This window comes from Lichenostomus cassidix, chromosome 3 (assembly GCF_008360975.1).
Source record: "Lichenostomus cassidix isolate B80296 chromosome 3, HeHo_3.0, whole genome shotgun sequence".
NCBI classification, from domain to species: Eukaryota; Metazoa; Chordata; class Aves; order Passeriformes; family Meliphagidae; genus Lichenostomus; species Lichenostomus cassidix.
In genome coordinates this window covers 53,622,771-53,648,314 of record NC_139483.1, presented here as the reverse complement: position 1 = coordinate 53,648,314, position 25,544 = coordinate 53,622,771, and the positions used below count along the sequence as shown (strand labels likewise).

General features: G+C 39.3%; 1 protein-coding gene across 7 annotated transcripts in view; it reads right to left on the bottom strand.

Moving 5' to 3' along the window:
- Positions 1-393: 393 nt before the first annotated feature.
- The window catches only part of IPCEF1 (interaction protein for cytohesin exchange factors 1), an 89,525-nt gene continuing 64,374 nt past the window's right edge, over positions 394-25,544 (bottom strand). For 5 of the 7 annotated variants that reach the window (XM_085055811.1, XM_085055809.1, XM_085055816.1 and 2 more), the window contains 4 exons: positions 23,616-23,704; positions 17,868-18,237; positions 9,310-9,500; positions 394-6,087 (listed from right to left, as the gene is read on the bottom strand). In XM_085055811.1, coding sequence (XP_084911937.1) covers positions 5,887-6,087; positions 9,310-9,500; positions 17,868-18,237; positions 23,616-23,704 — 851 coding nt within the window. In that variant the 3' untranslated portion in view covers positions 394-5,886. The remainder of the gene's footprint in view (positions 6,088-9,309; positions 9,501-17,867; positions 18,238-23,615; positions 23,705-25,544) is intronic. The other 2 variants (XM_085055813.1, XM_085055810.1) reach the window with 1 other exon arrangement.

Below are 25,544 nucleotides of genomic sequence, written 5' to 3'. Positions count from 1 at the left end.
CTGCTACCTGGCTGGCCTATCCAGCCAAACTGAAACCTTTTTGACAAAAATCCTGATTTCTTTTAATTGAAACAGACTGCTCTGTGAGCTAAAAAAATCCAGTAACACCCCCTACCTGTCAGAAGAGACCAAACTTCCTAAAGGGTGCCTACAACAACCAATTAAAGACAGTTAACTAATTTAACAGCAGTTTCAAATTTTACATTGAGAACTAGCATTAATCAGTCAAACCATTCATTGGCTCCTCCTGGTTTCACCTTATACAACTTAATAATATTAGTCCCATGGCGAAATTGCTTGTTTAGAGAACCAACAAAAATTTATTTTCTTTTATAACAGTAAACTGAAAAATCTGGAGTGAAAATAAAAAATAAAAAAAGGCTGAGCAAAATATTCTCTCATTTCAGTGTTTAATTGACAAGTGCAAACATAAGGCTCTGATTCTGCAAGATGTGTGTATCATTCCATGAAAATCAATTCACACGTGTGGGCAAAGCAGTAAAAAGGCAGCGCTGACTGCCAACATTGTGCTGTGAGTTTTAAACCAGTGAAGGAAAAAAAGACTCAGCAGGTAAAATACCAGACTGGGATTCCATACACTGCCATGGTGCTGCAGGCCCTGCCGCTGCTGATAGATGTCCTTGTAAATATTCCTCTCTGCATGACTTTCCCTCTCTACATGGAGCTAAGTGGAATAAACACACCGGTTCTTCCTCTGGGCCTGTCCTCAGATCTGAAAGCTTTGCACAAGGTGAGTTGTTTTGCTAAACACTCATAAATAAGGTGACTTACATGAACCTTTGCCAGACCAGTGCTATTTTCTCTTCATGTGAGAGTGGGAGATGTGTTTTCATAGCTTTTTTTAAAATTTCTTTTTAGTTGGGAGAAGATAAAGCTGCCAAAAGCAGCTTCAAGAGTCAGAATAATTCAGGTAGGTCCTAAGGCATTAAGGACATAGGGAGTGGTTCCTAAGCTATGACATGATGACACAAGCTATCTGCCCTATAGAAAAGCCATTCACCTACATCCTCAAAATGGACCTCATGTGGACCAGATGTGGTGCATAAGTTTGAGACACTGGGAGCTACAATGCTTTCCCAAATAAATGTATCTTCTGTGTTACAGGCTGAGTCATCTAAAGTCACTCATTTCCAGATCATACATCAATACTGTCAAGCTATCAATGAATTACATGCATATATGATCTTTAACTTGCTGCCAGTTTATAAACCACTCCCTTTGGACTTTTATGAGGAGGAAATAAATTAGGAAAACATTCATTTTTTTCCAGAGCACACAAGTCTTGGAATTTCTCCCATAGCAAATTTTAAGGAATGTAGTACTCTTTTCAACACCTTACAATCTCTTTTCAGTGTTGAAATGCTTAGCTTTTGGCAAGCTTAGCTCCCATTACCCCATGCAGACATGTGAATTTCAGCATGATCTTAGCTGAGAGCTTTTTCTGTTCTGTTTTCTTTTTTTCACTTCAAATTTTGTTTCAGTTGATAATGAAGCCAGTTTTCAAAAAATGCAAGAATGTTGTAGCTTGAACCAAACCAAAATGGGATAAACCTTCAAGCATCAAGGAAATGCTCACTGACATCTTAAAATGTCTTCTGCTTTGAAATGCCTCACACAAAACAGGAAATTCCACTTTGGCTCTACTACTATAAGAAAACCACTTTGGCTTCCTGTTAGCAGAAAGACATGTCTCATATAAATGAAGTAAGCCTAGGCCCTCATTACAATTGGTTACTTTTTTATGATTAAACAAGCAAAACAGTGAAAAAAAAGCCCAAACCCCAAACCCCAACCACAATACATGGAGTTCCTCTCATAGAAGTATGCTTACATGGGCTCCTTTGCTACTTGAAAAGTTTCAAAATACAGGTTTTCATATTAAATCTGTAATAGATATGTAAGCTAACAGGCTTACACAATAGATGTAACAAGCCCATAATTTTTCCAAGTTAAAAATAATTTTAAATTCTGAATTTCCACAGAGTTTTAAATCAAATACCACGTTTTTATTTCCCCTCCCTCCCTGGCTGCCCCAAAACAGCCTTTTCTCTCAAAATGCTTTCCTCCAAAATTAAAATTATTTAAATAAGAAAAGTAGCACATTATTTATGTGCTATATGATGTTGTTTATGTTCTAGCATAGCTGGAACTGGTGACTCAAACCAACCAAATGGATATTCCACACCACAGAACATCATGCCTAGTATATAAACTGGGGGGAGTTACCCTGAAGGGAAGCCTGATCTGGGTTCAGGAATAGGGGTCTGGCAGATCAGGGGGTGGTGAGCAATTGTGTTTGGGTTTTTTTCCTTTTTATTATCTTTATTATTATTAATCACTATTGTTATATTTTATTTTAAATTATAAAACTGTTCTTGTCTTGGCACACAAGCTTTACTTCAGTTCTCCTCCCCATTACACTGGGGTGGGGAGGGAAAAGAGAGAGGGGCTGAGCAAGCAACTCCATGGTGTTTCATCTCCAGCTGGACTTAAAACCATGACAAGGTGAAACCCTAGTGTTGATTGATTCCTCAGAACTAGATGAAAAAATTCACAATCCCCACATGAAATCTCTCCCATCACAGGAAACAAAATGTGATCCCACCTCATTCTGGTAGCTCATGAGATATACACAAACAGAACAGAGAGATTCAATTTCCAGAAAAGCTGCAGAGACAGTTGAAATTAGATATTGTTACTAGTAATTTCAAAATCTGCATTGCTGCACCAACTGGCTTTAATGACAGAGGAATAATTGTGCATGTGCACATGTCCATGCACACATATTTTCTCCTGAAAAAGTACATTAAAAAAAGTCCCTTGAGGCAGATGGGTAAAGACTTCTTGACATTCACACACTAGGGATGCACAGCTTCCTATGCTATGAGTCAACAGTGCAGGTCTTCCAAATCCAGACCAAGAAACACCAGTTACTCGAAGCATCACTGAGCAGAGCACAGACTTGTCCAAATTTCTCCTGTTGAGGTGGCTCCCTGCTGTAGCTGTCAGCTTGTGCGTAATTCTGTCTCCGATTATGGCTTTCACACTGCTGGGCAGACCCTTGTGATAAACCCAGGCAAAAACTGTCACAGTAATTAGTAATGCCAGAAAATTAATCCTGTTCTACTGCAATTTTCACTTTGCATTTTCCAATCTTTCCATTTTTTTGGGCCTAAATAGTAGCTGAAGAGAGTGGAGTTAGACTTCCTGCACAGTACTTTCATAAAACCTTTACATTTGTTTTCCTGAACACAGAAATTTGTTAAAATTAGAACAGGATTAAAGTAACCCAATTTAATAATTTTCTGTTCTTTTCTAAGGAGTTATATATTCTCAGCAGGTCTCCAAAACCTCAAATAGTTCAACAATAAGAATCTACTGACCATCTGAAAGAGAGTACTTTAAAAGCAAATTTAGGCTATGTAATCTGTCAGAACCAATAGTAGAGTTTGGGCAGTCCAAAGGCATTTGTTTGCCCCTGTATTTGGAAAACTGTTTTGTATCTGCTTATACAAGTACAGTGTGAAAAGAGCCAACACAGCACGAACACACCACATAGTGCTTTTCTTTGTATACTGCAAATTTGCTTCAGCAAATGGAGTTGACTAGGACTTTGCTCAGAACTTCAAGGCACTGACTTGTCTGGCCCAGCTCAACAGACCACTTAAGCATGTGCTTCTTTTCAACATCTCAGTGAAGAGGCTTTTGAAGAAAAATGGTGTTTATATGCTTTGTTTCATGGGAAACTCACATCTGTGATAGAAAATGTACATGCAATTTGACCTCCAATATTAATCAATTACTTAGCACCAGCTAGTTAAAAATGAAATGGACCAAGAGGATTAATCCCTACACTCCTAATTTTCAGGGTGCTCTCAGCAGTTAACTGACAGCATTTCAATTGGGAATGGTGAATAATTTAAAAATTAGGAATAAATTAAAAAATTTTTTTAAAAACCCACCAAAAAACCCCAAAATGAACAAAAAAAGAAACCTGAAAATGGGCTCCATTTCTTAGATGCAATTACTCTAAACCAAATTGCACCAGGTATTAAGCTTGCTCAATGTCTGTCAACTTCTAGTTAGAATTAGTGAAGTGGTGAAATCACCACTCATATGATGATTTCCTGAAAAAGAATAGTTTTTTAACCCATCCAGGGTTTTGTGTCTGCTTCCCCATTGAGTCATTTTCATCTACTTCCATGTCTCTATTTTAAAAGAAAAGCTGCTGAGTTTTAAAATGCAATGTCAACAGTCAAACCAATCACTACACAGATGGAAAAGATTTCATATTTTCCCACTAACACCATTACCTTTTGTTTTCTCAGTCAAGCTATGATAAAACATATAATGTATAAAGACAGATGAATATGGCTGCATCTCTAAAGTCTATTCTTCATTTTAAAGAGAAACTGTATTGAAAACTATTGACAAAGAATATCTTTATGAAATAACAACAGAAGTACAGGTTGTCACAGTTCCTGCAGTGGCGTTAATTTGAGAATGGTGGGAAAATTCTTGCTTTTCAAAATTTAGCACTCTGCAAAACTCCTTATACTGCAGTTGAGGGGAAGGCAAAAACCCAAAATCTTGTACTGAGGAGAATGAAGCCAAAAAATCATGATCCTACAGCAAAACCTCTTATTTTTGTTTTCCTAGAGGGAAATCTTGAAACTTTATGGAACTTTTTTCAGACCCTAAGCTGTACGTATTTTCTTCATCTAAAACTTAAAGCTAGAAAAGCAGAAGAAAGAGTCACTGCAAATGTCACAGAGTAGTCTCAGCTGTAGAGCCATTACTGTGACCTATAATATAACAAAAAACAAAGAGGCATTTCAAGTCAATCTGTAAGCACTCGCTTCTGGGTGGGTTCGGTCCAACATGTGCCTATTTATATTAGGAAATTCAGCATATATAAATATATAAATAAAACATCTATACAGTACATAGTCACATTCATATGAGCCATAAAATTACATATATTTACAAAAATATTTGTAGCTTTGTTTTACACTTCCAGGTCCACATTAGGAGTTTAGTTATTTAGCTTCTGCCTTGTGAACTCAATCATCTTCTTTAAGCCGGACTCTGGGATGAACTTGTACCTTATATACTCCCAATTGTCAAAAATAAGAAAGAAGAACATAATCTTCAAGGAATTCTTCCTAGTCCATAAGAAAAGTTGAAACTTTCTCACTGAAGAGTAAATTACATGTTAGCAAAAACTGAGAGACCTTCTCTTCTTCATGTAGAAAGACAGTACCTTCTTGGTCTGGACCATAAATAAATTTGAAACTCATCAAACATCAGGCAGAGCCCAAAGTGGGTGCCTGGAAGCTTTCTCTATTATAAAGTCATGCATAATTACTCTTCCGTTTTTCTCGGTTTAAACGCAGAGTGGTGAAGTAAATGGATGCAGAGATGAAAATGCATACATTGGGTTACCATAGAGGATAAAAAGGTAGAGTAGACTACATCCTGTTGGTATCAGTTTAGTTTCATTTCAAGGTAAGTTACATGTTTAAAACAATCCCAAAGATCTTGTATTTATACAGTACATATTACACAGTACTGTGTCTTCCAGGAGCTGGACACTTATAATTTTCTTCTCCAAAAACTGAAAAATATTTCTTCACTGCTTTGTGAAATAGTCTTCTTCGGTATGCAGGCCAGGTTCAGGCATGCCTTTTGAACTTGGGGAACTTGCCCTTTTGACATTAAATGAGTTCTGCAAGAGCAGTCAAAACTTTGGAGAAGGGATTGTTTTCCTTTTGAACACTAGCGAAAAACAAACCTCAAGATACAGCAGCTTAAATTGCTTGTACATGAAGACCCGTGGAGAAAAACCTTGCCCTGAGCCATTGATCAAATAACACTTTCAGTGATTGGTTGTGGAGTCACCTCTTGCTCCTCACTATTCTCTGTGGACATGTCCTGGACCTCCTGCTGCTGATAAATGTCTTGGACCAGCATGATGTTTGTGCTCCTCCACTCTCTGTACTTCACCGCTGTCAACTTTGGGTCCTCTAGCAACTGGTTAATTGTGGCCAAGTCATGTTCCTTACACTAGGAAGAGAACAAGTGGTTATTTGCACAGAAACTCAAGGTCATTGTCCTTAACAGAAACACTCTGGGAACATTAGAGAACCATGTCACTAGGAGATGGCCAATTATCCATCCTCCTGGCAGCTCGTTCCCGCTTTTACAGCATTGATTATCAAACTTATGTCTACAGCAAAAATTCTTCCCGGTTAAAGGCAAGTTATGATTTCATCTAGATTTTTTTTTATAGGCTTCTTCACAAAATTTCATGAGAGAAGATTCAGGTGAAAGTTATACATTGTTATGATGTCTCTCAACAAGAGGGTACTTGCATGAAACTAGACACAACAGCATTTATTTCTGTAATTCACAGCACTTGTAACTTTCTCAGAAAATACTTATTCCACATTATAAACGTCGCTTCTTTGGGAGCTAGACTGAACATAAGTTTGGATATAATTTGTGCACTGGCAGTGGAGTGGCTACAGCACATGTGGCTGCCATCTACCACCAGCTACTACTAATAAATGTGGTATCTGCTTTCAAGCAAGGGCAGCTCAGGCCATTGCAGGCACCCTGGTTCACTTGTAAGATGTGAGCAGTGACTGATGCAGGGATGCTGAGACTCTGTATGTTGCAGAACTACAGAATGGTTGAGCTTGGAAGGGACCTCTGGAAGTCATTTGGTCCAAAATCTTTTGTCAGACAGACCCATACAGTAGGCCACAGGACAGAGAAGCCCTAGTTAGCAGGTACAGTTTTTTAAGGGAAACACCATGCTGCACTAACAAACCTTAACTACTTTTGTCAGGCTCTGTCCCTCCAGTCTGAGTGTGATGCTGATGGAATAGTTCTAACCATCTTCTGCTGCTGCCACCCGTTCATCACACCCAAGGACCCTCTGTGCTGGTGGCTGCCTTCAAAACATCTTGAAAGTACTCCCACACCTTCACTTCACTTTCTGACAGCAGCAATCAGCTGCTTACATATCCATATCCCACTACTACTCTAATGAACCTTCAGCTGCTCCAATCTCTGTGATGCCTTGGCTGCTTTTGAAATGTGAAAGCTTGTTCAACTGCAGTTTACACACATCCTACCCTCAAGACCCAGTGCCAGCCCTTGTAAGAAGACTTCTGGCATTGATGTAAGGATATGTGCAGTTAGCTTAAGAGAGAAGAGTGGTGATAGGGAGGTAGAATGGAGAGGAGTATTACTATTGGACAACCTTGGTAGCAAAAAGTCATGCCATGGAATTTCCCCTGTAACACTAATTCCCACATTCACTAAGACTGTGATGCATTTGCACATATCTGCCTTCTCTTCCAAAGTATTCTAAGCATGTTTTGTTAATGATATATTGTGGAAGCAACATTAATCTGTTGTTAAATATGTGGAGCCAAAAGTCTAAAATTAAAATTGCACTGAGACTTGCATAAATCACTTCTCAAACTAATAAGGTTTTAATTAAAGCACAGTACATATGGATCAGAAGAAAAAAAATCCTGATTTTTAAATTTCCATAATTTCCAATTATGTCTCATATTATGCATTAAGAAAATTGACTTTAAAAGCACATAATTTCACGGATGTAAAGAATAAGGCACCTCCCCACTGCAAGCATTTGCCTTTTCAGACAGGCTAACATAAACACTGCTGTGTACAAAACTCTGTTCGTGTCTATGAGAAAGTGTCTGTGCTGTATTTATCTTGTCAATACTCCAGTTTCTGAGTTTGAAGAGAGAGAATAAAAGCATAAGTAATCAACACATTTTATACATTATGAACACTCTAAAACTTTTTTTTCCTTATTAAATACAAGTGTTAGACAAAGCTAAGTTAATAAACACTGTTAATCACAACTCATACAATACTCCCATTCTAAATCAGTGCACCACTGTCCTCCTTGCTCGTGTCTGACATTAAGGCTCCCATTCAAGTCCTTACTAGTGAAAGTGACTGTCCCAAAAAACACAACTCCATTTTGTACTAACTGGTTCTTAGATTCATCAGTGAGGCTCCTATCAGGGAAAACCTTTCAGAATGTTTCTGTATGGAGCTTCCTATCCTATAGAATAAACATACATTTTAAACTAACTTTCAGTGATGTGGTGGGCTCGCTTTATTGCTGATGCAAATGAATACTTCTATAGTCACTGCCATATCACTGAAAACTCTTTGATGCTAAGGAGAGACTTCTCCAGGTCTCATATGAAGCCAGGAAGAATGCCTCTATTCACAATTCCCTTTAAAATTGTACCTTTCTGGAATCTCAACACAGGCTGAGATGCCAAAGCTAAGCCTCCAATTGTAACTAATAGTCAAACCAATGACTGTGCTGACAGGATAAATTTTTAGAATCACAGATTTGCTAAGGCTGGAAAAGACCTCTAAGATCATCAAGTTCAACCATTTTACATGCATTTCTCCAGCTTACAGTTCTTGAATCCAAATACATACATGTAAAACAAGTTACTCAATTCCTGCTTCTAAGGCATAAAAAAGGACGCCAGTGAAGCCCCAGGTTTGCATTTTTTCTTTCTTCTCTTTATAATATAAATGCTATGGTTAGGCTTTCTGTTTCCCTCAGTACCATTCAGAAGCAGGCTTTGAAATTCTGTGACACTAGATGCTGGCAAGTAAACAGCTCCATAAATCCCCATATTCCAGACTGATTTACTGGCCCTTTCATGGAACATGTCCTGAACCCCTGCACCCCTTGAGTTTGTGATATATTTCTAACATAAAAGCAGGATGCTTTTGTTATTAAAAATATTTTAGTTACAGGAGGTCTTTACAATAGCTTTGGCACATCCTGTACATTCTCTAATAATCACATAAGGAAAACTTTTTTTGGCTCAGGGTCATTTTCATGTCCTTTATCATCAATGTACTTTGTCTGCTTTTCCTTTTTTAAGGCTCCCCTGTTTAGTGCATTCAGCTGAGCTTGCAAGTTTTCCAGTTAACTAAGAGAAGTTTTCTTTATTAAATTTTCCAAATGGGCTGGAACTTCTGCAAGAAGAGTCCCTCCTGAGCTATTGCCTCTGCTTCCAGTTCAAATTGAACAATAAAACACAGATCAGTATTCACAATGAAGCAGAAAAAAAAATTCAAAAACTTAACCAAATTCTCTGGGGCTTTCAGTAAATATGTAATTAGAGTTTGGCTGAAGTCTATGTTTCTTCTTTTTTCAGCCAAACTGTTCCTTTCTCTCAGGCTTTTCCTTGACAAGATCTGTGAACTCACCTTTAATGTACTGTTCAGCATTCGAATTTTGTGGAGTTTCTCATTAATGGAGGGGTTTTTGCTGCGCTTGATAAATGATTTCCTGAGCTCCTTCTTAGTTGACAGCCGACGATCACCAATGGGAGACAGGCTTGCTTGCTCCAGCGACTTGTAAAGTCGCTCCATCTCATCATCATCACATTTTTCCTGGTCTGCAAGGAAAAGAATAAATTGGGTATGAGAAAATGAATGTGGCAGCAGATAGCAGAAATATTATGTTCAGCCATCAGGAAGTCTCTCAACCATGTCAAAATAATGGTATTAGAGTTAAAACCAAGGGCAATTAGGGTAATTTCTAGGGTAATAAGGCCTATGAGAAAGACCTACTTCCAAAGCCAAATGTTAAGAACCAGGTAATGATCCAAACAGATATGAGCCTGTATCACTACTAATAGAGTGCTGCTTTAATGCTCAGAATATATCACAGACTTTGGATAACTGTCAGTAACTCTGTGTTTGAATGAAATGACTCTGATAGCATCTACACCCATTTACCCTTCCCTACATGTTACATAGAGTGGATTATGCTTCTATCTGGCAACTCACAGGGCAAATGCTCTTAGGTGTGCTGATTTATCACCAGGTTTTGGTAATTATTGAAAACTGAGTTTAAAAAAATTGAGCAAATAAATGAAACATGGAAACATTTCAGTGGCCCCAAGAGAAGGTCCCTAGAAAACAGATTAAAGCAAGAACCCTTGGCGCATCTAATGTCTTGCCACTGAGTTTCACAGATTGCAGCAGAGAATTTGCTTGTAATGCCTCACAACAAAACCTTGATTACCCCCACCTTAATTATTCTGATGGCTCCCAAGCTGCAGGACCGTATTCCAAGACAGAGAGTACATGAAAGGAAAAATGAGTAAACAGCTGAGAATAGCATATAACAAGATGAAAATTGAAGCAAAGGCATTTCTCAGAATAAAACAACTTAAAAATGAACAGATGGAAACTAAAAATGTACCAGGCATATGTAGGGGTGTTCTAGCAGAAGGGCATTTTTAGCAACAGACTGCGCAACTCGCTTCTTGTCCTTCAGTCCACACTGCTTCAGTGACCTCTAAAGGAAACTCTTACAGCAATTGCTGTTTTCATGGTGCTAATGAATCCTTCATGATCCACTTCAGATAACACTTGGTTTTATATCACTGGGGCTAGTGGTGTTGGTTTTTCTCAGTTGCAGTCCTCCTTATGCCCATTGAAATGGCTGGTCGTTTTTTCTTTCAAAGAAAAGTGAAACATGTACCTTTCTAAATCACCTGCAGTCAGCGAATATATTCTGAACAAAAGGAACAAGTCCTTTTGCTCACTCATGCTGCAGCTAAAAGACTTCTGCAATATATCAGCATGCTTTGGAGGCTGCTTCTTATCTTTTCCATGTTTTATAAAGTACCGCATCCTTCTACATCTCTGTTCTTTCTAAATATTTAGGTTACAAGAAAGGTTTATGATATGCTACAAATATTTGCCTTCACTGTGTTGCTGGCCTATTCTTCACTACTGTGTGATTATAAAAAGCCTACTGTAACTCGACAAAAACTAAATATAACTTCCAACACTGGTACATTGCTGGGGGAGGAAAAGGAGAACTGTTGTATATTTAACAAGCTGCAGGAAACAGAAAAAAAATGGAAGTGTAAGGCATAATACACGGCAGTAGTATTTCCTGAAAACTGTTGGCTCATGTCATGAGGCTCGTAATAACTAGTTTCCTGCCTGCTTTCTTGGGATGAAGCAGCTGCTTGTTTCATTAGCCAGATTCTGCACAGCACTGGCTCAACTCTACTGTAGACAGCACCCATCAGGACTGTGCCCAGTAACTTTTAGAGGGATGAATTGACTTTTAGCAGCTATCCAAGAAAGACTGTGAAAGAAGAAAAAAAAGTTGCTTCAATCCTGCCCAGCAACTTTTAGATAAAGCCAACCCACAGGGGACTTAAGGTCCCTGCTCCAGACACCTTCTGAGACTAACTCAAAACTCAGTGTCCTAAAAGAGTTACAAAGCAGCAAGCATGAGAAAACAGTCTCACTGAACATTCTTCTTCCATGCTAAATATTCTAATATCTTCCATGCTCTTGTGGATAAATGTAAGGCAGACAGTAACACTCAGCACAGAAAAAGATGGAGCCAAAGTTAGAAAAGCCCAGGAGAAGCCTCCCAGATGATGCACTTGCCCAGCAAAATGTACTCAGCTCCTGCAGATTTTCAAGAATGCTACCTGAAACTCCTCTCCTGTTTTTTATTCTTCCACCATTCTCATTGCCCAAAGGATTAATCAGGGTCAGGTAATTTTAAAGGGCGAGGAATATGCCAGGTTCTTCATAACGGGTGGATAAAGGAAGTGGAAATAAAGCAACTAAATGGAATTTCAGCAAATTGCTGTAAAATGAGGGTGACTGGAACTTTCAGGTTGTGTAGAGCCAGGTATGAGTTATATAGCAGTTTTTTCTCCATTTTTCACTAATTTCAATGACAGTTTAAAAATAAAAGAGTATCCTAGTATTGTGTGTTTGCATAGAAGCAGATACTGTTGCTGTTGACAAAGGACATGTCTGCCAATAAACCTCTATAAATTGAGGCCAGACTCTCCGTTACCTATCTGGAATTTTACCTTCAGGTACCCCTCAGCCAAGTTCAGAAAGAAAAAGCCTACATTTTGCAGGTTTGAAGTTGCCACTGAATACACTAGAATGATACTGAAAATCTGAAAGTGGGAGAGGCAATGGAGGAAGGGCACAGGTATTATATCTAAAATTCAATTAACAAGCCCAGTAAAATGATCTGTGATAGGAATACATATTTATCTTCACTCACACGATGATGCCTTTCAGTATTTCTTAATGCCACAAAAGTAAATTAAGAAAGCACTACCTTTTGTTTGCTTGCCTGTTTTTCCCATGAAACACCTGTGAGAAAATTAGGGTTGGATAATAGAAATAAAGCAACGTGACTAAAGGCTTTAGCACAGACTGGAAGTTTTCTCCAGATTCAAACATTCATAGCACATTTTCCCAGAACTTGGTACTGCTTGAACCTGGAGTCAGAGCAATGACCTGCAGAGGAGCAGGTCTCTGACAGAGGCACAGGCATTCACCAGTTCTGTACTCCTAGGCTGCAGTGATTTAGATTCTTCCTGTGAAAGAAACCTGTGGCATCTGGACCATACTACCAAATTGTTACAAAATATTTGCTTTCTATCACAAAGTAAAAATATATGCAAAAAGCACACAGTACATAAGCTCAGGTCCTGGTGTAAAAATGAACAGATTGTCTGTGTCAGACTCACAAACTCAAATGTGCCATCTCTGCTTTGAGCTTTTTTTAAACTCTGAAGGTTTATAAGGACAGATATATTCCACTGGTAAAGAAATCTTAATAATATGGATAGGTTGGACCCCACTAGCACTGCTCTGGAGTGATTCCTTCCAGCTGGGTCACACAGCTCACATCAGGCACCTTTAAATTCACTTCAGAATAAAATACAGCAAGTTATCTCTTCCACCAGCCACTCCTCAAGCTAAGCATTTTCTGTCTCAGTCATACAAGTTAGGAAACTGAAATGCTACTACAGCACTTCTTTATCTCATCCTATTTTAAAGATAAAACACATTCATTTTTCTCCCAGGACCTACTGAAGTATTAGTGGTAAGGAATAAATGGCCACAGTGGAAAGATATTCCACATTGTGGACATCTATGATGGTGTATTTGCAATCGGGGGGAACAGATGCATGATGCACTTTTTTCTTGCCTTGGCACTGCTAATCACAAGCATTTCTGTTGAGTGATGCCACTGGAAGGACTTGTCTTCCTGGGATCCTACACCATGCCCTTCACTCACAAGCCTAACAGCATGCTGAAGCTTCAGAGTACTTCTAGAAGAATTCTGCAGTGTTGTGTATCTCTTTTAACTTTGTCAGGCTCCACACTGAGCAAAGTGGAAAAAAACAAGTGCTGACCTAGGGAAAAGGGAAGTTCTGCATAGAAACTGTGATAGTTTCACATCCAAGAGAAAGAGATCTTCTGGGTTGGAGCAGTAATAGTATCTCAGGCACAACTGACAAATTCTGATTTAGGGGAAGCAAAAAACAATTCTGAGGCTTGATGCCATTTATCTGGAATTTCCCTCTAACAGGAGGTATCACAGACAAGAACAAGCTGCCAGAGGTTCAACATGCCTATTCTTCACCTCCTCAGTTTTCAGCTTCCACCCTCCTGTCCGCCAACTTGCCACAGCCTGGAGACATTAAGGTATTGAGAGTCTCCATCCTGGAGCATCAATACAGGAGCCTGTCTGAAATCTCAGCTTAAATGCTCTTTAAGCCTACGTAAATTAAATTATCCAGAACTTTTCAAAAAGCAGCTGTGAAAAATAAAGTTGATTGTTTCCCAGTGGTAAAGATATAGAAATTTGAAATGTTTGGCAGAAAGCATTTTGCATTGAAAACCACCTCCAACAGAACGTCTGACTAAATTTATCTGAAATGTAAATATTTGTTCTCTGCTTCTGTGACTGAGATCTCACAGATCCCCAGCTGTATATTAATCCCAGGGGAAACAGATCTGCTTCTTCCTTCTGTTCTTGCTACCCTTATGAGCTTCTTGTATCTTTGCCAGCACCTCTGTCTCTGATTCTGCTATAATTTTTGATGCCAGTGGGAGAGAACACATACACCCAGACTGGGAAGAGCAGAGCTAAAAAAAGCAATAAATTATTTTTGCCCTCACCTACCTATCTACCCCTTAGCCCTTCTCCATAGTGATGGTAGGCTCTTTAATGGGAATATGAAGTCACCTCAGGGAAATCACATTTTCCACATAACTGTGGAACAGAAAATATGGGAAAAATTTTGAATTAGATGAGCATAGCTCAGGCAAAATCCTCACTGGCAAATGAGGAATTAAGGTAGGAGAGACTGGAAGAAAATAATAGGAAAACTGTGTTACCACCAACAATTAGATGCTGTTATCTAACAGTATAGCGGACTCAGCAGTGAGGGATGGAATTTTCATAAACTGACTGAAGTGGAAACAACATCAATAAGTATCTCTTTTTCAGAGAGTTCAGAAAACCACAGTACCATAGTTTTCACTGTGATTTCTAAAGCTTTTTTGATGAGAAACAAAATAATTATTCAAGTTGTTTCTCTACACAGTTGTTCTCACCATAAGCACATTTCTTCACTGGTCTCAGCCACGATTTAGCCATTTTCTCTAACTTTTTCAGAAGGAACAAAGGGGCCAGAGCACACCAGAGGATCTGTTCTGGCTATTACTGGCACAGGCAGACTTCAGAGAGGAAGAGGATGTCAGTTCTGAGAACAGAAGGAATTGAATGAATCCAGCTCATATTTAACCAACTCCTTCCCACGAAACCAACCCAGATAAAATTCAAGTGGTATTTGAAAAGCTGTCCAAGTTTGCAAATATCAGCACACAGCAGTTCTACAGCTACTGTGAGCTAAGGTAAAATAAACCAGAAGTGGTAAGATAAGAATGCCTTGACAAGATGCATTAACTTCATATGATTGTGATCTTACTGCTATAGCAGTAGATCCCTAAATAAATAGAAACACACATTCCTATTTTCTTATATAACCTTTCCGTTCCTGTGGCTTCCTTTTGCTATTACGGTTTTTGATCATAATGGTGGTAGGTCATAGTCAGATACTTTTTGTTCCAGTGGCTGCCAGAAGAAATACAATGGATGGAGTTTGGCTGGAGAGCGTGTCTAGCCATCCTGGAGGGGGCAAGGCCAGCTTCTGGATGCAGCACATGTAGTCAGATAACCGTTTGTATTCTCAGCTGTTTCTTGTTTACCTCTCAGTTTCTTTGCATCACAGGCAGCTTAGAATCTTTTGTCACTGTGCATGCAGCAAGCTGCATCACCAAAGTATTAAATATTCCCAAAAAGTAAATGGAAGCATAATGTTGGTCTCCCTTCAAAAAAGAAAGCTGATAAACTCCCCTTCTTTGTACATGTGTATCACTCTCTGGTAAGTAACTTCTCCCCAGTAACTGGTGCAGAGAATTAATGCTGAGAATGTTCACAACATCACTAAGAGTGGTTGGAAATGTTGTTAAAAACATCATATGTTATGGCTCCTTGCACCAGACAGTCACAGTTGCTTAGCAGAGTTCAGTAAATAATTTTTGTTGAAAAAATAATCCATCACCATTTAGTTGAATCTGTAGCTTTTTTAATGGAGTTTCATCCATTTATTTCCAAAAAATATTTCTTTCATTGTTTAACCCATCACTAAGGTTTCTTCACTGTTTTGTACTTTTTTCATGGTAAGCTCTTCCCACAAAACCACAACTACTCTTTCTTCCTTCTCGGTATTGACTTTTCTCAAATTGGTCTCCATTTCTAGGCTTTGTCCGGTAAAAGTTCTCTTCAGTTCTAGAAATTTTCACCTCAGCTCTAGGCTCTTATCAGCTACAACCAAAAATTCCTCATGGGGTTTTATTGTGCAGAATGTGGCCAGAAAACATCATGGCAGGGGTTTTTGTCCTCACCAGGAGAAGGAAAGAGCACAGACACACCCATAGGATCTGTGGGGAGTGAGATCAAAAACTACATAGCTGCTCTTTTGGCAGCAGGGCCATCCTTACACACAGGCAACATGTGCTTTTAGGACAAATGTTGACACAAGACAGACTTGTCTCCTCCTGGATGCAGTCTCATGACTCAGAAACATGTCAGAATGCACTATTCAGAAGCACTGTAAAGCAAATAATAGACTGTACTGAGGTATGCCTTCTTGTTTCACATCAGATAACAAGGGTGTTCTTACCTGTTATTGTAAATCATGAGAATCTGTGGATAGATTTTACCCAACAACTTGAATTCATCTCACAGTATTTGTGCACATCCTTATCAGCTAGCTGGAGAGGGAAACTCTTGGGGGATAAGCCACAGAACCAGAACTGCATCCTTTTTTATAACTTTCATATGGAACAGAATTGCTGTTTTATATTAATCATTCTTTTCCTACCTCATTCTCAAATTGAAGTACTTTAATCTCCTTGCAAATTATTTCCTCAATTCTTTCACTGGCCATTGCAGAGGAAGGCCCCACACACCAGCCCTCTGCATACCTCCCCATAGCATGCAGACTGATAGAGGAAAAAAAAATCTGGGTATGTTGCACATTTTACTTCTTCAGCAATGGGTTATGATGCAGACAATTACTAGTGAGGTTATACACTTTCCATAATGACTGTCTCAGTGAAATTACCTATTTCTGGAATTCTGTCAGTGGTCACCACCATGGTTAGGATGGAATTGTTCTGTGCTCTGCCATCAGGGCTGCCCATCAGCTAAGCAGTGAGCAACAGAAGAATTCATTTCGTTCTCTCTTCTTAGCAAAATTAAATCACGTTGCAAACAACAGGAATGTACCAAAATATGCCTTGATTTATATTTTAATCCCATTTTTATTGATTAGTATGATGGAGCCCATCAAACTATACTTTGATTATGAATGTGTCATACTTATTCTATGACCACCCATAAAAGTATTTGTCACTTTTATGATGGAAAGCAGTAACCTATGCATCATTGCAGGATTTCTGACAATACCAGAGTAACATATTCTAAGCAAAAGTTTGGATTTCTGAAGACCAACCACTGAATCTTTCTCAACAGGACCTACAAGCCACTATGGTATTTATTACCTACATTCCAACAATCCACTAGAATGTCCCCAGTAATAGTTTCCAAAAACATTACTTTGTCAAATTTAACCCAGAAGGTAAAATTACAGAAAACAATGTATTTAATATGTCTTTGTAACATTTTCATTAGGGACTCCATTTCTGCTAGCCCCAGCCTTTTCACAACTTGCAAAGCCAGAACTTATGGAAATTAGATTCCACAGGAACTCTCTCAAAGCATAACATTCTTTTCTAACTATGCCACCTTTTCCAGTTAGCAGTACATTTCAGTAGGTGGTTACTGTGCAGATACCTATTTGCTTAAACAAAATCCAGTCTTAATAGACTTTCGGATTCAGGATTCCAGCTGTATTCTCTTGACTACAATGAAGCTTAATGAAGCAAATAGGAAGTATGCACTTCAAGTAAATGCAACTGCATTTATTTGCAAAATTGGACTGACCTAAGCCCATGTTCATAATTTCCTGCATATTCCATTTTGCTTCGAGTATCCATTCTGTGACAAACTTTCTTCGCATTTGGACTCAATCCTAACTAATAAAAGACAATTGCATTGAAATAAAGACTGTTAATAAAATTATGTCTATGTTAGATTTATATACAGATCTTATGATCTGACATATAGGTAAAATTTTAAAAAGTTGTAAAGGTACCTATCAACCAGAACCTAAATTATATATTTAAGGTGCAATAAACTAAATGTTTCTTATAAATTATCTGCCCCTGGAAAACTCTTCAGCGAAGAGCTCAGAGGAAGGAAGGGGAAAGGAAGTTAAGGAAGCCCGTAATTCTCATATTGTACAGCTCTGCAGCAAGAATCTCTTCTCTCATTAGCTCACCTTTGGCTAGTGATCGCTGTCCTGTTGCATCTGGCAGAGCTAGACAGTGTGAATCTGCATTTAAGTAAGAGGTTTGTGATCCACCATTGGGTTTGGAAAGCTGGACTTCCTGGTTTTCTGCTGCATCTCCACAGACTGCTTCTGGTGGCTCATCAGAATGAATTTGTACGCAGAATGTTAAAGGCTGATCACCCTCTTCTGTGGCAGAGCTGTTAACTAGGTCAAGCCAGGACTGCCTCTCAGAATAAACCACTTTGGATGCCAAGGAAGATGATGATTCTTGGGAGTTGAAAGTGCTTTCAGGAGAGGAGAGAGAACAAGATGCCTCACTTGAGAGAGTTGAGGTGAAAGATGACTTCTGTTGGTCCTGCTTTCCAGAAACAAAAAGAGAAAGGAAAGAGGGCAGAGAGAAAGAAGAAAAATTATTTACAAGTTATTTCTGTTCCTAGGTTCTACATGATGTGGATATGCAGCTGAAATGCTAAATGACAAAAAAATTATGTAATCTGATTATCTGTTCATCCAAACAAGCCTGAGGTAGGGCCATCAATTTCCTACAGAGCAATAACCTCAGAAACCAAGCCACAAGCAAGCCAAAGGCGACAGAGATATAAACATGACAATGCCTAGAAACAAAGACTAAGGAAAGCAACTGTGCTAAATGTAGCCTTCTATGCTAGGTCTCACACTTACCTTCCTTCTTTAATTTGTCTTCATTTTATTGGCCTAATTAAGAGTGCAGAAGAGAAACCCCAAATTAGCCATTGAACATGAAGCTGTCTTGAAGCACTCAACAGTTCCACCAATACAATAACCAGAGAGAGACAGAAGGGGTCCCAGGCACTGAAGTACAATAAAGTATTTTTCCTAGTCCATTCAAGGGATAATCATTTACCAGAGCAAGAAGGCTTAGCAGAAGCTATCAGAAATTGTAATGAGATAATCATGATATGAAAGCCAGATTTCTTGCTACTGCAGAAATTTGCTTCTGCAAATCATCTGCTACTGGCCAATGCCAGTATCAGAACAGCAGACTTGATGGACCACAGTCCTGGCAAGTTTCTGTTCCAAATATTTATGTAGAATAGATCTGTGTAAGGACTAAAACAGATGATAACTAGACTGAAAATATTGAACATTGCTGAGAAGGTGTTGCTAGGGAAACCTGGAAAAGCTGCAAACACAGTAAAGGGACCAGCCTGGAATACCTATTTATAACCCAGTGAACCAGAAATAAGTTTTATTCAAACAAACTGAAACCAGAGTGACAAATTTTTTGTTATGATTTATGAACTTCCATAATTCAGTGTTGTATAGTATAGTGTACACTACTTCCTTCTTATATTAAAAACAGCAAAGTAGATTTGTCTTCCTGTGCTTCCAATGCAGCTGCATCATGTAACTAGTAGTCAATTCAGAAGATGAGGACTACCAATATCCGACTGTGGGTACTATTTGTTTTTAGCAGCTTCTTCACTTTTGTAAATTTTCAAAGCCATTCACAGAATCAGAGAACTGTCACAGTTGGAAGAGACCTTCAAAATCATCCAGTCCAGCCATACACCCAGCACTACCACTGCAACCCCTAAAACACCAAACCACATCATCCAGCACCAGATCCAGACACTTCTTGAGTACTTCCAGGAACTGTGACTCCACCATCTCCTTGGGTAACCTATTCCAATCCCTGACCACCCTAATGGTGAATCATTTTTTTAATAACTAATCTGAATCTCCCGTGTCTCAGTGTAAAGCCATTTCCTCCAGTCCTCTCGCTGCAGGCATGGCTCCCACCTCACCAAAACCCCCTTTCAGGGAGTTGTAGAGAGAGATGAGGTCCCCCCTGAGCCTCCTCTTCTCAAGACTGAACAAACCCAGCTCTCTCAGCCATTCCTCATAAGACATGTTCCCTGGTGCTTTCGCAACTCCTCTAGGACTGTTCCAAACATTGCAGGACTGCCACATTCCTATTCCTCTATGAAAATTCCAACACTATATTTCAAGTGTGTTTTTGTTTCTCAGATAAAAACCTTGAGTTATGCATCCTCAAGCAAAGGACAAGGAGATGCTGCAGTAAACTATGAGTGCTAAAAACACCCTTGGGAACACAGGTGATATGAAGCATTTCATCTAAGCGCTCCTATTGCAAATAGTTGAAGCATTTGTAAAGTCAAGCAGAACAACCAAACAGTAAAAGCTCTTGCCCACATGGTGTAGATGGTCCAATTTCAATTGTTCAAAGCTGGGAAAGGAAGATATTAGATCTCACCTCTATTTTTCTGGCATTTTCCATGCCAAAAAAAAAAATATCATTGAAATGAAGACTGCTACTCACTGAGTGGAATAATAATTTTTTGTTTTCATTTTCATTGTGCATTAATTAAAAAATATGGGTGAGAATAAATATGACTGCCAGAAGGTGTTTCTTTTTCTCTGCATATGTGTTGTGCTTTGTCTTTCCTTTGGCATGACAAATGTTTACCTTACTTATTTGAGTGACTCCTTTGGAAGTTTTGCAATCATCCATATGATAATAAATTTACGTTTGGGGATATTTTAAAAAACAGATCATAAAGAATTCACCAGCGATTAATGAGTCTCTAGATATTTTTTAGAGAAAAATTATGACCATGAAAATCTTCAACTGCTTTTTTGGCAACTGCTGCAATCTGTTGTCTCAACATATTTGCTGATTTTTGAACTGTAAATCCATTCACACGTGGACAAAGTAATGCAGGTGGTCAGTTTAACTTTTGCCCTACAGATGTTATAATTTACTTGTTCCTCACTTACTTTTTTCCTTCCACGTATCCCAAACTATGCATAGACATGGAAAGCTCACGATCACTACTTTTCTTTCCTACAAATTTCCAAATGGTTTGAGTCAGCAGAGAATAGAACAGCACGTATAAACTTTCTGCTAGAAGTACAGCAAAGTGTTTGCTGCTCTAAAACGTAACAGAACCTGCACCTGGGTGTCTATTAGTTTCCAGACTAGTAGCTTTCAATTTGGAGTTGATGTCAAGAAATTTGGAGGCCTTTCTGCATAAAATAATAAAAAGAAATTAACTTTAGTCAATGCCTGTGGCACTCTTGAAGCTGGGCTGAGTTGTCAGGATGAGTGTAACTTCCAGTAGCAATTTGAGAAAACTGAAGCAGGCCAAGAGCTGAACCCACACAATATGAACCCAAATCCACCACATTTTTGAGACTTCACAGCTTGGTTAAAGACCCCTGCAACAAATAAACTGGCAGCAAGCAGTGTTTAACCACCCTTCCCTTAGACAGCCATGGGCTCCACTCCTAGAACTGAGTTTTTAGTAGAAGCTGTGCTTTCCCAATCCCCCCAGTGTTTATCTTATTTCAGCACTTGTCCAGAAGTGAAAAGGGTATAAAATACAGAATTTAAAAGACTCCAACTTGCAGTCAAACAGAGCTGTTCCCACTCACTATGTAAGCAAGCTGAGCACAGGGCAGACCCACAGCAAGTGGAGCTTATTCCAGTGGTTAGTTCTGGGGTGAAAAGATTACACCTTTGCTCAGGAGACACTAACCTTTGTCCACAAAGGAAGGGATTTTAAGGGATAATAAGACGGTAAATCAGCTGACAAAGGTAAAGGTTGAAGAGAAGATAACCTTTAAGGGACAGCCTGAGAAAGAAGAAGCCCTCAGCATCTTCTCCATTGCCTGCCTCCTACGTGTTCCCTGCCAAAATGTGGAGGCCAGCACTCAAGAGGAGCTTATGGGAAGGAGACAACCGGAGATCGCCTCTGCAGCAACAGACCAAGAAACAGCAGGAAACCAGAAAAACAGAAAACTAAAAAACAGCACCTGTTTAAAACTCATCATGTGGAAAAATGCAGGCATTTACTCAGAGGTGAGCAGATGGAAAAGACATCCACAGCCTCCTTAAAGGCAAGACACTGAGGTGTAAAATTCAAGACGCTTCATTAACCGACCCACGGCCCAGAATAACTGCTGGAGACATATTGCCAAAGTTCTTCTTTTCTCTGATATTTATAGCCACTCAGTCACATTTAACTTCCAGTTAATACAGGCAGTAAAGAATCACGTTTTACACTGCAATGAAGGCCTCACACCCCCGAGTGCCAGGCAGGTTGTTCTAGTGATAAATGCTACACGTTTCAGGAGAGGAAGTGAAGACTGACTTATCTGACTGAAGATGAGGGGGGCAAGTGGGTGACAGTGTGACATGTGCTCCCAGCTTTATGTGAGCTAATTAGAGACTGCCAGACAGGCGACCCTGTGTACATCATCTCCTTTTATTAATGCCTATGATTGCACAAGCTTTTCTAGCTCATCTGTAGATTTCAGATTTGCTCCTGCTTCACTGCTGCTGTGCCCACCCCAGGTCCTGGATGTCATTTCAGCGTGTCACACAGGAACTTGTACCACAACAGTGAGACAGCAGAAGCTTCCCTTCCATGAGATGCAATGAGAACATGTAGTACTAAGTATATTACTTCTCACCTCTCAGTGTTAACTTTCAGCTAGAGCAGGAAAAGGCTTGAACTCAGGACTCCTTATTTCAGCTGCATTACCAGCCCAAACCAGATCTCTCATCTCTAAACACAGAATTAAGCAAATTTGACTTTCCATTTTAATGGAAAAAATTTTAAAAATTAAAAATGTGGTGCAAAACACTGTCACAATGCTGCTTTATAGGTTCCAAAACATGATGTGAGCAATCTGTTTATTCCAAAATTGCAGCCAAACCCCCAGTGCCTGTTGCTAGCTCCAGGAAAACTTACTGGTTACATAGATTAAAGGGATTGCCACTGCTGCTTGCAACAGCTCTTCTTTTTCTACTACAAATGAAACTTTTCTTTTAAAGACTGCAAAAAGAAGGAAAAAACCCACTCCAAACCTACTAGTGAAGCTACCTATGATAGCAAATGAACAACTTTTCCTTTTTTACTTAAAAAAAAATTAAAAAACGGAAAAATTAAAAAAGTTTAAAAGAATTTTTTTTAAATCCATTTAAAGCACATGTAAGAGCAATGAGATTGCTGGAAAAAAACAATTATATAGAAACAAGATTAATAGGGCAAGAAGTCAATAATTAGGCAAGTCAATTTGATTAGACTCATGAGGGTGCATAGTGCTTATTCTAATTTATTAAATGAAGTGAGACAGGAAAGAATATCCTGGGACAATATGCTACATAGCTTTTGGAAGAATGCCTGTTTTCTATTTTCATAGTCTATTTTTCAGAGGTAGAGGAAAAACAACAGATTTTATCACTGTATGAAGAGGCCTCTTTCCCTTCTCTTCACTGCCACACAAGCAGCTTCAAATTAAGCAGCCTTAAAAACAGCTCACACAAATAATTAAATACCAAGCTGTTGGATGATGCTACCAGGGTCACAAAAAGAGAGATGCTTCAGGGTGGATTTATAAAGAAAGAGAGAATAGCATGAAAAAACCAGCTCATAGTGGAGTGTTAAAAATCACGTAAAGAAAATACAATGTGTATATGAATAACACCTTCCTTTCTCCAGCAAGATAAATAGGAAGGAGCTGATCTTTTACAGTGCAAAGCTCCCTGTGGTGCAGGATGTGATAACTGTGTGCTCTGCCACAGGGTGGGCAGTCAGTGCATGCACGTTTCACAGGGTGAATGTTTCCAGAAACTGTTTTAGGCTATTCCTAGGGGTCCACCACCTCAAGAGAGTTTTGTTTCAACCAGCTTGCAACGAGAAACAAGGCAATTACAGGAACACTTACCGAAGGAGGAGGTGGTGTCTGGACTGTGTAGGGTGGAGGTGGCATGTCTGTTATTTCTGGATCATCATGTTCACTTTCACTGTAGCATTCTGAGGGAGACATGGAAAATGAACCAAAATGAAGACTTAGACCAATATATTTATTCCAAGTGGCACTGTGGCAACCAAAGGTAGAGTGTTCTGGACTTAGCACCACACTTCACTAAGTCAGCGTCTCCTAACCCTTCTAGTAATGCTATACTACTTCATGGCAACATTATTTTTTCTTTTTTTTAAGTGAAAAAACTAGCTGTTAATTTGCTATGACAGGAAACACTGGGTGCACTGCTCTAGGTAGTTTCACTAGTAGGTTTGGGATGGGTTTTCTCCTCTTTCTGAGCCTTTAAAAAAAGATTCATTTGTAGTAAAATTTGGGAAGAGCTGTTGTGAGTAGCAGAGGCAATTCCTTAATCTCTGTAACCAGTAAGTTTTCCTGGAGCTAGCACCAGATATTGGGAGTTTGGCTGCAATTTTGGAGTAAACAGATTGCTCATATCGTGTTTTGGAGACTCTAGAGCTGCTTTTGTTACAAATGGTAACTCAAACAGACACACCATGCGGCACAGCAGTACATATGAAGAGGTAGTACCAAAAGTAAACACAATACACTAGGACTAGCCCACTTGTCTGTTCTTCTTTTCTTTTTTTAACAAAACCTAACTGGTAAGAGTCTGAATAACTCTTGATATGTGGCAGAGGTAATCATGCTGTTATTTCTTTCAACTATCTGTGCAGCAGGTGAAAATATTTTCTAAAAATTTGTTTAAAGGTGGATTAAATGAAGTGATAATCATTGATAAATTTAGACACGGAAAAGGGGAGGCAATATGTGGCTCACACCCAGGACATGGCAATAGTAAATACTGGACAAGATCAGAGAAACATAGAATAGTTTGGGTGGCAGAGAGCTTAAAATGCCATACAGCCTAACCTCTCTGCAGTGAGCAGGAACATCTTCAAATAGACCGAGCTGCTTAGAGCCCTGTCCATCCTGACCTTGAAGGTTTCCAGGCATGGAGTTTCTGCCACCTCTCTGGGCAACATGTTTCAGTGTTTTGCCAACCTCACTGTAAAAAATTACGTCTTCATGTCTAGTCTAAATTGAGTCTTTTTAGTGTGAAACCATTACCACCTTGTCCTGTATGCCCAGCTAAAAAGTTTGTCTCCATTTTTCTTATGGGCCCTCTTCAAGTACTGAAAGGCCACAAAGATCACTTTTGCTAAATCTCCCAGCACAAATGCAACCTTTACAGGATCAAGTGCTTGCATCCTGCCCTGCACCTCGTGTGACATCACTCACCCCCATCTCCCTGAGCTGGGGACATGAGAGTTTGCAAAGACAAATCAGAGCTTCATGAGGACAACATCAGTGAGTGCCAAGGGTCACAGAACAGAGGCTGTCCCTGTGGTCTGCATGGGATCTAGCACTGCCTCTGCCTCCCTATTTCTGGCCACATGCACTCAGCAGCTTTTGCTGCCCAAGAACTGCTGACAGAAACTGTCCAGCTCTGCCCCAGAGGGCAGGGCTTGCTTATATTCAGGTAGTACTTCATCAGAGCTGGACCTCAGGGCCTCACACCACTAGAAAGCAGTGTGTTAGCATGGCCTCTGGACAGTCTGGGATTATTTAATCTAAAATTAACTCATTTAATATCCTACACTTTATTTTTCTTCATGTCATTGGAGGAGCGGGTAATAAGCATGGACTGAGGGGAATAAAGTTGTAAGAGAGAAGAATTTTGTGCATTTCTAGCATGTTAACAAAGAGAAACTTGAAGAGGTTCATTACTTTTTCTCCCTGTGCTCTTTGCAGAACCATGGCATTTTGAGCAGCATGGATGCTGTTCTGTTTACTGAAAATGTGTGCTGGCACATCTAAGCATGAAGAACT